We start from the raw sequence: 13,030 nt of genomic DNA on the forward strand, positions 1-13,030 counted from the left end.
TGTTCTTATTTCATGGATATAACACTTATTCTTAACTCTCTGAAGATATTGCTAATTCCCTTGAAGCTTTTCTGTAGTTGTTCTCCTCCAGCTTGGTTTTTTTCTGTGTTGATTTTCCTCTTTCATGGTAGAGGCTTTCCTCTGACTAGTGGTGATCCTCTATATAGCTGAATGGGAGCTGTATGTTGGGTGGGGAAGGTTCTCATTGGCTCTGAGCTTCACAGACTGGGATGTTTCACTGGGATATTCTCGATGTCAGTAGCTTTAAGACTTTTATCTTGCTGTAATAGATTCCTCAGAAGAAAATCTTCCAACTGTCTGCTTTGTAAGTATAAGCCTGGCTACCAGTGTTTGCAAGTTGGAAGGAGATACCAGGCTAGGAATCTCAGTATTCAATATGTATACAGACTTTCGCCTAAATCTCTTCTTTTCTGTATGATCCATTCCTCATCAACTGTTACTTCCCAATCTACAGGCTCTCTGTTTCTCTCTCTCCAGACATCCAATGTTTGTAGTCTTTCAGCAAAGTGGTGAAGGAAAGTTGCTTAGTTGGCCTGAATAAGGGAGGAGATCTGCAGATCTAATCACTTTTTCTGCAGGTTTTCAACCATTTCTTCTGTTCACATATCGACCTTCATGCTTAATTCCAGAGGCACCACTAATTCCCGAGCCTGTACGGCTTTCTGTGGTGCAGCCCAGGTCATCTGTAGGTTTTTCCTACCTTTGTTAGGGTTCAGCTTTTCAGATCTTAGTCATTCCCCACTAGTCCTTCTACTAGCAGGCTTTCAAATTTTCATTATACCCTCTAAACACAACAAAAAACCTTCATTGTCATTTTAGTGAGATTTGGGGATGGAGTGAAAATAGATGCATTTGTCTAATCATTTTTTAACTGGATATCAAGAATAATATTTTCAATCTAAATTGGTTCTTTTTTCTTTTTTTCCTACTAGGAGAGCCGGGTTAGTAAAGCAGTTGAAGTGATGATTCAGCATGTAGAGAACTTGAAGAGAATGTATGCCAAAGAACATGCTGAATTAGAAGAGCTGAAACAGGTTCTTCTGCAAAATGAAAGGTCTTTTAACCCTCTTGAAGATGAAGGTAATAAAAGTTTAATAGTATCAGTTATGTTTTTCTCAGATTCTCCTTTCATTCTCTTTCTTACTCATAAATTTTATTATGTCTTTAGTATAAAACCCTTAGGTTAAAGTTATGTTGGAATAATAATTCATTCTTGTTATTTATATAGCCCAAAGTAAAATGTAAGTTAGAAAACAGGTTGGGACACAAGGAATATTCTTTGGTAATGACACCAAAAAATCATTAAATTAATTTAGATTGCTGAGATGAGAGAATATATTTCATCCAACCTATAGAGTTGACTCTAACGTTCTCCTACTTAGGGTGTGTTAGAATTGGCTCTTTCTCCACACACAAAGCAAAGCACATTAAGTGAGCCACTCTCATCAACAATGGTTTTCTATTTCTCGAAGAAGGAATGACTCTGGCATAGTAAGCTGGCAGATGGATTGGAAAATAAGGAGACATCTGAGACCATGGAAAATACCTTAAAGTACAAGGTTTATATATATCTTGTAATAGTTTTATTTGAAATGTGAACTTTGCTGAGCAGAATTACTTTAATGATCTGTTCCCTTTTCTAGGAAAAGTAACATATTTGATAACCTTCTGACCTGTAGTTTTGGATTTATTTATTTAGCATATATTCATTTAGTGTCTCCTATGTGCTGGGTAAGCATCGTGGGTGTATACAGTGACGGAGAGGACAGTATCCCATCAGTTACGATGGTAATTGTTATGAATCACCAAATGATTACCAGATAGATTTACTGTTAAGTGGTCTCTAGGGTCTTAAGTATTTCTGACTATTGCTTTTCTTTGTAAAGAATTAAGACCATTGCAATAAATTGTTTATGTAATTCCTCAAATGTGCAAATGTGTTTTTCCTTTCAGATGACTGCCAAATTAAAAAGCGCTCATCTTCCCTAAACTCCAAGGTAATTACTAGTTGACTTAACAGTCTATCAAATGTTACGGATGAGATGGTTTTAAAATATTATTTGAAACAATACGGTTTTAAACGTAAATCATATGTATATTTATATAGACATGCATGTGTGTAAGTTTATATATATATATATATATATATATATATGCTTTTATACTTCTTACTATATTTGTACATCAGTTAAGTTTGCCTGAAAGCAAGAGGAAAGCCAGATAGTTTTTCTCTCATGCAAAACTGGAGTCGGAAAAAGGCAGTCCAAAAATGGTAGAGTGGCTTCACAAAATCCATAGGGCCCAGTCTCCCCTCGCTGCTTCATCACCCTCAGCCCTCTGCTTCCACCTCAGGGTCTAGGGTGGCTCCATCAGGACCCGGGGGACCAAGTCCTGGTCATTATATCGAGTCACATTCTAAGAAAAAGCAAGACATAAAAACAAGTGTTCCCTCTCCCTCTAATGACAATTCCTAAAAGTCCCAAATAACATTTTCTTTTCATTTTTGGTTGAAAATGAGACTAGAAAATCCATTTTTAATTCTGGAGGCTTTGTGCCTAACTGAAAATCAAGGAGTTCTTTACTAAATAAAAAGAGGGGAAATGGGATATTGAAAGTTAACCAGCAGTTTTTGCCAGTTTGAAAATCAGGATTTCACAGTTTTTGAGAGACTTTAAAATCATTCCATCCAAATCTCTCTTCCACAGATGAGGAAAATCACTTTCACAGCAGTTAAGTGATTAGTTATGATCATGTAGTGGCAGAACCATGGTGAGAACCCAAATTTCTTGGACTGCAATGTGATATTCTTGATACTGAGCTAACCGAGGAGATTAGGAATGGTGGTTTAAGAAAAGGATTCACTAAGCTTCTTTAGATTATTTGCTACATTTAAATATATTTTTTATTTCCTGAAGTTGTATTTAAAGAATCACAGTAGTATCTAACATTTTCCCATGCAAATCTCAAGGCTGATAAAAAAACACATCCATTTATCAAAATATCATGCCCATCTTTAAATGTCTTACATGGAAAAAATGAAACCATGAAAAAAAAAAGCTAGAAAATAGGTGCACATTTATCTCGAGTTGGGAAAACCTCTGCATAAAAGAACCGATAGTAGAAGAAAGATTCGGCTTCATTAACAATGAAAAAAATTTCTGCCAGAATTATCATTATTAATATGGGCAAAGATCATATAGTTTCCAGAGCAGATATATACACACGATTATTCGCATTAAAAAAATTCATTCAATGTCACCAGAAAACTAAACAAGAAACCTTATTTGGCAAAAATTATACTCATCCAGTGTTGGAGAAGGTAGAATATAAATTGGTACAATATTTCTGGAAGGCAATTTGGCCATAACAAAATATGTCTACGGGTTAACTTAGCACTGGTCACATGCAGGGATGTGTATGTACAAGGATATCCATTAGTGTTGTATCCAATGATAAAATATTGATAGTTTTCTAAATGTACCTTTGCCCTCTTCGGGTAGCCATCTTCTCTCCGAAGGGTGACCATTGCCTCTTTGCCCAGAAATATTGGAAATGCAGGAATGGTAAGCAAATTCCTAAGTGTTCTAGTCAAAAGCAAATTCATTTTCATATAACAAAAACATAAACTTCACTAAATTCATATTTCATTATTTTTTTAACATCTGAAATTTAAAGGTGGCTGGGATGGAAAATGACCGATTCAGTAGGAGGTCAAGCAGCTGGTAGGTGTAATTTTATGGTTGCTCTTTGGGAACCCTGCTGTTTTATTAATGGACTGAAGTAAATGTTTGCACTAAGTAACAAAGTAACATTTGATTTCCACGGAGTATATGCACAATAATTATAAAATAGGTGTATAATCATGAAATTTTATTATGAAGTATAATGTGAATGTGCCAACAAAAAATAGAACACATAATTTTTGTATTAACTTAGGTAGTAGGAGATAAACTGATAATGGCTACAGATGTACTGAATTTGACAAGTGGCTATAATCGTCTTTACTTAGGCGTATTTTGGGGTCAAAGCAGAGTGAACACCGTCCCTCATTACATCGATTTATTAGCACCTATTCCTGGGCAGATGCTGAAGAAGAAAAATGTGAACTAAAGTAGGTAAAGCTTGGTGTGTTAACCTGACGTGAGCTGGGAAATAGTGGGGATCACTTTTATTCTATGGAAATGAGAGAATGCTGCATTATCCAAAAGATAATTCAGACTTTTATAAACCGTAAAGCATTATATAAATGTTATTTGCAAATACATTTACTCTTGTAGCACTCAAAACTGCAAGGCCGGAGGTCTTACGTTAGAAAGACCCTGAAATTTGCCAGAATTGTGAAGATTATTTTTTTCCCGTATAGGTATCTGGTCATCAGGGAGAAAGGTCAATAAAGAGCCACAGAAGTAAGATGTCCATCCACTTAGATTAAAAAACAAACCTCGGCATTACTATAGAACTATAGGAGAGGAGGGACATGAAGGAATGTTGCCTCTAAGTCCTTGAGTGACATGGGACAGATTAACTTTATTTGGTCTCTGTTTCCTCATCTGTAGAGATCTTAATGAAATGATTTTATGTTCATTTTATAGACGTTCATTACCCGCCTACTCTGTGGTAGACACGACACTCAATCCTAGGGGTATAAAGATGAGCGAGACATGGTGCCTGCCCTCAGGTTTTGTGTTTGTTCTTAAAAACAATCCTGGGAGCCTACTGCATGTGCTGAAAACCCTCTTCAGATTTAGAGTTAACAGAATAGATTTTTCTGATCTGGGTTAAAAGAAAATCAAGTTTTCTTCAAAGATTACAATCTAGTTTTTGCTTTTTGTTAGTATGGTACGATTTGTTCGCTAAGACGTCTCAGTAGAAAAGACTGGAATCTTGAGAATCTTACAAGAATTCAGGCTTTTGGGCCTTATTTTTTTTTTTTAAGATTTTATGTATTTATTTTAGAGGGAGAGGGACAAGCAGACTCCCGCTGAGTGGAGTCCAAGTCGGGCTCGATCCCACAACCCCAAGATCATGACCCAAACCCAAATCAAGAGTTGACATTTAACTGACGGTGCCACGCAGGCGCCCTGGGCCCGGTTTCTTTTAAAAACTGAAACCAGCCACACACATTCCCTATAGATGTCCAAGAAGGAGAAAAAAAAAAGCGATTTTATGAAACAGTTGCCTTTGGTAGTAGTGAGAGCATTAGGAGCTTGGAATTTCAAAATTCAAATCCAACTAGGAACTCATCAGTAAACATAATGAAACAAGTTTTGTTCAAGTTAAAGGAACAGCTCATTAGACAATATGATTTTATTTAAAATATATTTGATCCAATTTCTATTTCCCAGCTCATTAAATATTGATTTTAGCTACCTTTGTACTGAACATATTTTTATAAACACTTAAGATTTTTAAAGAAATGACACTTTGGTGTTACTCCAGTTTAGCATAAAATCCACTGTTATTATGTGGTAGAAGGAGAAAAATTTTACCATATGCTGAGTAAAAAAAATACAAAGGAAGAAATATTCACCTTTGTTTTTTAAAGTACGGTTACTATACACAATCAGAGAAAGAAATAATACTGGTTAATTATGAGTGGTGATAACCAACAAACTTCCACATGTTCTTTGTCAATTTCTCCTTTTTATTAATCCTTTGGCTAGTATCCCAACTTCCTGTAACAAACATTTTTCTAAATACAGCAGGTTTTTAAAACTAAATTCCTATAAAAATTTAGTGATTTGATTTTAGAATTATGTATCAAATCTTTCTAAAGCAAAAGAAATACTTGAGAACCTCTGTAGTAATACAATAAAATTTAGCACTGTTTTATAATCTGGTATATTATCCAGAGTTTCAAGCATTTAAACATAATATTTATTTACAGAACTAAAGATGACTCAGAACCACCTGAAGAAGAAATAGTAGAAAGGACAAGAAAGCCCAGTCTTTCTGAAAAGAGAAATAATCCATCAAAATGGGATGGCTCTTCAATGTAAGTTGTCTGCTTGCTAAGGATACCATTTTTGTGGGATGGGGAGAGATGAGGCAGGGTTAACAGTATTAATCTTAGTCAAAGCACTAAAAGACCTGTCAAATTGTTAAATTTAAGATTAAAAAAAAAAAACAAAAAACCTCACATGGTCTACAGAAGTTATCCCGGAGGCTGTGACGGTTCACAGTGTTAGGAACTCGGTTCTGGAGGCAGATGGCCGAGGCAAGCTCATCTACTTTTGAGCACCAATTTCTTCATCTAGCAGATAGGGGTGACAGTAGTAGCACACGTAAAATGCTAAGACTTACATAATGTTATTAATAAGCTTTTCTTGTGTGTCATTTCTTAAACTAAAAATAGTTTAAATAACTTCAGTATAGCAAAAGTCCAGGGTATGGTGAGAAATAAGTGCCATATGTATACACACACACACACATCATGCTCTACTCAATAACATTTTTGTTTCTACTGTAGGAATTTAAGTTGCCTTACCTGATTGAAAGAATGAGATAAATACTCAAATGTTCTTGTTAGGAGTTAAGTAATGCCTGAGTCGTTTTCAGATCATCACCATAGCATTTCTTAACTCCAAATCATTTCTCTAATTCTAAAAATGATTGGGGTGGGAGTGGGACAAACTGTGGCCCAAACTGAAACAGCAGGTCACGTTATGTAGCTTATTACGAGGCAATGTTTGTGGTACGTAGGGCAGATCAATGACTTGACTGGTATTGTTGGCCAAAGGGGTGTTTCTAATAACAGGTTGTTGCTATGACCAAATTCTGATTTTGTCTTTTCCTTATAGTTATGACACAGTAGCTTCCTGGGCAACAAATCTCAAGAGTTCCTTCAGAAAGGCGAATAAGGCGCTCTGGCTTTCTGTTGCATTCATTGTACTGTTTGCAGCTTTGATGAGCTTCCTCACAGGAAGATTTTTCCAGAAGGCTGTGGATGCTGCTCCCACACCAGATGGGGACTCCTGGATGTCTCTAGAGCAAATCTTGTGGCCATTTACCAGACTCCAACACAATGGACCACCACCAGTGTGACTAGAGCACATCCTAATGTGCGTGTCTTGATTTTTAAAGTTTCAGTATCTGAACTTCGTAAATTAGTCATTTTTAGCTGGGATATTATGGCGTTGAACCAGAGGGTCTCAGAAGAACTGTAAGATATTTTACATTCCCTCTTTCTGTGATTTCCTCTCCGACTAAAATACAGTGGGGAGGAGCTTGCCTATGATTTTTAATGAGCTTTTTGAGGAGGAGAGATTATATATTGTTAAAATTTATTGCAATAAAGAACCATTCAAATCTTCATAGAGTAAAAAGTGAAAGTCTCAGTAGGCCAACTATTCATAGGAAAAAAACCCTACTTTTTAAAAAATAATATGAGCATTTTATACTAAAATTTTATTAGATTTTAATAACCTCTTGAAATATATTCACTCCTTACATTTGATTGAAGAAATACCTGACTTTGCTCCAAGCTGCTTGATTCTTCATACTGCATAAAATCTATCAGTGGGCTTACGAATAGCTGAGTAACCTAGTTGAGAGTAGCATATAGCACACAGAGTCAATAAACTGGCAGCTGGAGCTCCTAATTTTTTCCATTGCTTTTTTGGAAGCAAAATCCTCAACCATGTGATACAAAGTAGAATGAAACTCAGTTTCTTCTTTAAGGGCTTCAGAGAATGTCTCACTGTTTTCATTGATCTTGAGCCTTTGTGCTCTGTCACCACTAAACATCAAAAGGGTCCAATTAGGTTTCTGGATAGGTTCTTCAGTAAGGTGTTCCATCAGCTAAAGAAAAAGAGAATTCGAGAAATCCATTAATCGTCCTTCTGTTAGGTATTTTGGCAGAGTGTAATTTGAACTCAGTCCCCAAAATTGCTAATGTAAAAGAGACATTCTTTAGTGTCATTTCTTAAACCATGTTTGTATGGAGCTTATCAAAAGGTATTCATTCAACAGATTTATTGAGTAGCTACCATATGCCAGAGAATGTTCTAGGTGCTGGGGATATAACAACAAAGAACGTATTAATAACAATTGCAACAATAAAATCCTATCCTCAAGGAGCTTATATTCGAGTGGGAGAAACACACAATACACAAGTAAATATGGTGGCTCACTATGCTAAACCATTCATCAGCTTTTAGAATTTGATATCTTTTTTTATCAGGCAGTAGTAAAACTGGAGGCCTATCTCTGAGAAAAAAGTTTGTGAATCATAGATATATTCACATTAAAAGCTTCCATCTGTTCTCATGTTGATATAAAAATCTATAAGGACACTAGCCTGAAGTCAAGAGTGTTTGATACCATAATGGACAATGAAGGCATAACCTTTATATAGTTTAGTTTGGCTTTATATTTTTGGCAAAATAAAAGTGAAGTTTTAAAACTATTTTGAATGTTAATTTTTTCACCTTTTCAAGAGGAGAAACCATGGCTTACATTGATTTAGCTTTTGAGTATCTTCTTTTGGAGGACAAAGTAGTTTTATGGGTTCTTGCATACTATACCTTAACTATGACTTTCTTTGAATTGCATACTGTATTCCATTTGCTCCAACCAAATGCAAAAGCAGAACTTAGCAGGGCCAGTTGTCGATAAGCTTTCACTTCTACCAAAGGATCCTGTCAATATAAAAACAAATAGAGTTGATCAGAGAGCCTTTCAACAAGTCTTCCATCTTTGGCCTCCTACAGTCGCTTCTCAACACAGAAAAATCCATGTAAAATGTAAGTCAGATTATGTGACGACTCTGTCAGGACAGGGCAATGGTGTTGCTTTTCTCTCAGAAGAAAAGCCAAAGTCCTAACAATGACCTGCAAGGGCCTCTCTGATCAGACATCCCCCTCCAACACACACCCCATTATCATCTCCTTTGCTTCTCCTTTTGCTCTGAGCTCCACTTGGCTAAATTCCCCGCCTTCAAGTTTTGTTCAGATCTTACCTTCTCAATGAATGCCCCCTCCTCCAATACCCTATTTGATATAGTATATTGCCCTAACCCCATGATTCCTGATCTGCCCTTTTTTTCCCATATAAAATATAAGATTATCTAGTATATTTTTGCCTTCCTCTGCTAGAATGGAAGCTCCACAAGGGCAGGAACCTTTGTTTTATTCACTAATGGATCCTAAGCATCTAAAACAATGGCTAGAATATAAGTGTTCAGAAAAAAAGAATTCTTGAGTATTCTGAGATGAATAGTACACTACACCTTCAGCATTTGTAGTGTAACTACAAATGTAGTGTAACTACAAACCACCAAGGTGGGTTTTTTTTGTTTGTTTTGTTTTTGCCTACACATCTGTACACACTCTTAGTGATATCTTCAGAATCACTAAAAGTCTACCTGTATTGTCATTTTCTGGTATATTATAAACTTGTTCTGTGCAAAAGAGGTCAATAGCCAAGAACATCTTTCATGATTAGAACCTACTTTGGCTTCATTTATATATCATAAATATTTACTAAACATCTGATTCAAGGAATATGCTAGGTGCTAGAAGAATCACAGGTGATGAAATAACAGTCCTCATCTTCATGGAACACACAGTTTAACCTGGAAGGAGCTTATTTAACTAAAGCCTTATGAGTAATGTGAAGCAGTACGCAGACACGGAGCCTCTCCCAAGAAACAGAAGGAAGTGGGTTCTGTATATCAGTGGTCCTTTTGTGTGTTTAATTTTGCCTAAGTTGTCATGTTTGGGAAACTGCTGAGTCATTTACTCTTTTAAGAAATCTGGCGTATATCCAGCCTGGAAGAAGAATGAAAATACACAAAATGCAAAGTTGCTCTAACTACCTTTGCATTAAACTGACCAGCTGTGGATAATGCTCCATTTGTCAATATGAAGATCATACTACAGGCTTACTTTCTTGGGAAAGATTATTAAACTTGAGAGAACCCTGGATTTCTGGTCTTGGCATTTATTCTTTCCTAACTATAATTCTGTATAAGTGAATATAGAAAACCTAAAATGTACCGGAAGAGTTACATAACATTTAATACTTGCTAACATTCTAAATGTCCATTACATTAAATTTGGGAAGATTTGTTCTTACCTTATAATTTATAACAACATAAAAATGAGAGTGTCCACTAGGGAAGATATTCAATCCAGCTTCTTTCAATGCACAAATGAAAGAAACAGGAGTCATCCATTTTCCTTCCAAAATAGAGGAATGCTTTTTATTTAGTTTGACTGACGCTAACATGCAGAGGTTTTCCTAGTTTCAATAAGAAGAAAGATAAATTACTATGTCATAATGCCATTTCCAGCCTTTAGGTTCTTCATACTAGGTTTTTTTTTGTTTTGCTTTTTAGCTCTATATCATTCTGTATTAAAAAGAACGCAGGACAGGGGCGCCTGGGTGGCTCAGTCAGGTAAGCGGCTGCCTTCAGCTCGGGTCATGATCCCAGTGTCCTGGGATGGAGCCCTGCATCGGGCTCCTTGCTCAGTGGAAAGCCTGCTTCTCCTTCTCCCGCTGCCGGTTGCTCTGCCTACTTGTGCTCTCTTTCTGTCAAATAAATAAATAAAATCTTAAAAAAAAAAAAAATGCAGGACAGTTATGTTTTGGGCCAGCTCTGAGAAGCCTGCCATAAAGTCTCCCTGTTATCTCAACCAGTTGGTCGATGAACTCTTTTGGGGCTTTATCTGAACAATCAAGGGACTAAAAGATCTCAGGTCTCCTTCTATTGTATGAGTTATGATCTAAGGACACTGAATATTGTCACATTGAATTACAGTAGCTATTTGATAGCTATTCATGTTGCAACTTTTAAGGATAATTTTTTTACACATAAAAGATTTAACATAATAATGCAAAATTATCCAGTTTTAAAGTTCACAAAGTGGCAATTTCAAGGTGTACACAGTTCACAACTCTCATCTGGTTTTAAAGAGGAAGCCTCTTTAGAGTGGATCAAAAACTCTCTGGAAGTCACACTGCAACAGGCTACAAGCTTCATTAATGGTCTATTTCTGCTAACTTTAGGGTACAAATTTGCACCTCATTTGTTACATGTTACACTGATCCAATCGCTATTTCATTTAGAAATTATGGCTCAAAGTATATTTTAAATATATTTATAACAGACATTTCAATATGTAAATCACCAGTGACTGATTACTTTGACATACTTTCACTGTCGTCAACGCAGTTTACCTCTTTCATGGGACTTACTATAACGGTGACTTACCTTAATTTGTATTTGAATCTCAGTAAATACTGTAGTCACAGTCAAAAGTACTTTATTCACATCAAGCGGTCTTAGTTCCCATGACTGGAATGGCATGTTAATATGAGTATCTTGAATCAAGGTAACAGGGCCAAAAGTTTCTAGGCTGAATGTTAGAAGTCTTTCTTCTGATTTGTAAGAGACGTTGCTGATGCCATCAGTTTGCCAATGTTTACCTTCATAATAAGGAAGAAAGTAACAGTTTCATTTTTTTCTATGCAAAAATAAGATAAATGAAACCACCCAAATAACTGCAAAGGTGTATAAATTGATCTTTTGCATTTAGAAGAGAATCTCTACAAAAAGCCACTTTTGCTGGGAGGCAAAATACTCCTCAGCACGGTATGTACGGCCTTCAGAATGAAGACTCATGTTTCTGGCTTCATCCCTTGCACTTCTACCCCTGGTTTTAGCTATGCTTTTCCCCCTCCCCCAACAGCATCATACACTGCTGAGCCTCTGCACACGCAGTTCTTTCTTCCTAGAGTACTTAATCCTTTAGAGAACCTCTCCTCACCTCGTGTTAAAAACAAACTTTAAAATTCACCTGTGATAAGTATATATTTTTGGTAAATTCACTCCGTTGTGCAACCATTACCACAATCCAGTTTAGAGCATTATTATTCTCTCCATAAGATCCCTCTTGCCCATTTTATAGTTAATTAGTCCCATTCGCACCTCTAGCCACAGGCAGCCATTAATATACTTCCTGTCTATAAAGATTTGTCTTTTCTGGACTTTACATTTAAATACAATCATATGCAGGTGGTCTTTTGTGTCTCTTACAAGTTAATAATAAAACACAACCCAATTTATAAGTGGGAAGAAGATTTGAGTAAACATTTCACCAAAGAACTAGTAAGGGATAATAAACACATACAAAAAGATACTCCACACATGATCAGTTATTAGGGAAATACAAATTATAAATCCTGAAATACCACTTCATACTCACTAGAAAGGCTAGAATAAAAAAGAGAATCACAAATCTTGGCAAGGATGTGAAAGGTGGGAAACCTCATATCATACTGGCAGAAATGTAAAATGGTACAATTAGTTTGAAAAACAATCTGACAGCTTCTTAAAAAGTTAAACATTAATTTACCATTCAACCCAGCAATTCCATTCCTAGGTATACACGCAAGAAAAAGGAGAATGTATGGCCACAGAAACACTTGCATGCCAATGTTCTCTTAGTCTCTTAAGGCCCAGTTCAATATTCCATACTATGACAGGATTTCTTTTTTTTTTTTAATGCTTTTTTATTATATTATGTTAATCACCATACAGTACATCCCCGGTTTCCGATGTAAAGTTCGATGATTCATTAGTTGCATATAACACCCAGTGCACCATGCAATACGTGCCCTCCTTACTACCCATCACCGGTCTATCCCATTCCCCCACCCCCCTCCCCTCTGAGGCCCTCAGTTTGTTTCTCATAGTCCATAGTCTCTCATGTTTCATTCCCCCTTCTGATTACCCCTCTTTTCTTTATCCCTTTCTTCCCCTACCGATCATCCTAGTTCTTATGTTCCATAGATGAGAGAAATCATATGATAATTGTCTTTCTCTGCTTGCCTTATTTCACTTAGCATTATCTCCTCCAGTGCCGTCCATGTTGCAGCAAATGTTGAGAATTCGTTCTTTCTGATAGCTGAGTAATATTCCATTGTATATATGGACCACAACTTCTTAATCCAGTCATCTGTTGAAGGGCATCTCGGCTCCTTCCACGATTTAGCTATTGTGGAC

At 36.3% G+C, this 13,030-nt stretch overlaps 2 protein-coding genes across 5 annotated transcripts in view; one reads left to right on the forward strand and one right to left on the reverse strand.

Moving 5' to 3' along the window:
* Window positions 1–8,428, forward strand: part of IRAG2 (inositol 1,4,5-triphosphate receptor associated 2) — a 46,206-nt gene extending 37,778 nt beyond the window's left edge. For all 4 annotated transcript variants that reach the window (XM_008693166.2, XM_040642254.1, XM_040642253.1 and 1 more), the window contains 7 exons: window positions 954–1,101; window positions 1,975–2,018; window positions 3,522–3,584; window positions 3,697–3,743; window positions 4,031–4,132; window positions 5,909–6,016; window positions 6,822–8,428. In XM_008693166.2, the coding sequence (XP_008691388.2) occupies window positions 954–1,101; window positions 1,975–2,018; window positions 3,522–3,584; window positions 3,697–3,743; window positions 4,031–4,132; window positions 5,909–6,016; window positions 6,822–7,065 (756 nt within the window). In that variant the 3' untranslated portion in view covers window positions 7,066–8,428. The remainder of the gene's footprint in view (window positions 1–953; window positions 1,102–1,974; window positions 2,019–3,521; window positions 3,585–3,696; window positions 3,744–4,030; window positions 4,133–5,908; window positions 6,017–6,821) is intronic.
* Window positions 7,410–13,030, reverse strand: part of DNAI7 (dynein axonemal intermediate chain 7) — a 61,531-nt gene continuing 55,910 nt past the window's right edge. The window contains exons 12-15 of the mRNA XM_008693134.2: window positions 11,237–11,451; window positions 10,099–10,263; window positions 8,547–8,660; window positions 7,410–7,821 (exon numbers count right to left, since the gene is read on the reverse strand). Coding sequence (XP_008691356.1) covers window positions 7,546–7,821; window positions 8,547–8,660; window positions 10,099–10,263; window positions 11,237–11,451 — 770 coding nt within the window. The 3' untranslated portion in view covers window positions 7,410–7,545. The remainder of the gene's footprint in view (window positions 7,822–8,546; window positions 8,661–10,098; window positions 10,264–11,236; window positions 11,452–13,030) is intronic.

This window comes from Ursus maritimus, unplaced genomic scaffold (assembly GCF_017311325.1).
Source record: "Ursus maritimus isolate PB19 unplaced genomic scaffold, ASM1731132v1 scaffold_26, whole genome shotgun sequence".
In the NCBI taxonomy this organism is placed as follows: domain Eukaryota; kingdom Metazoa; phylum Chordata; class Mammalia; order Carnivora; family Ursidae; genus Ursus; species Ursus maritimus.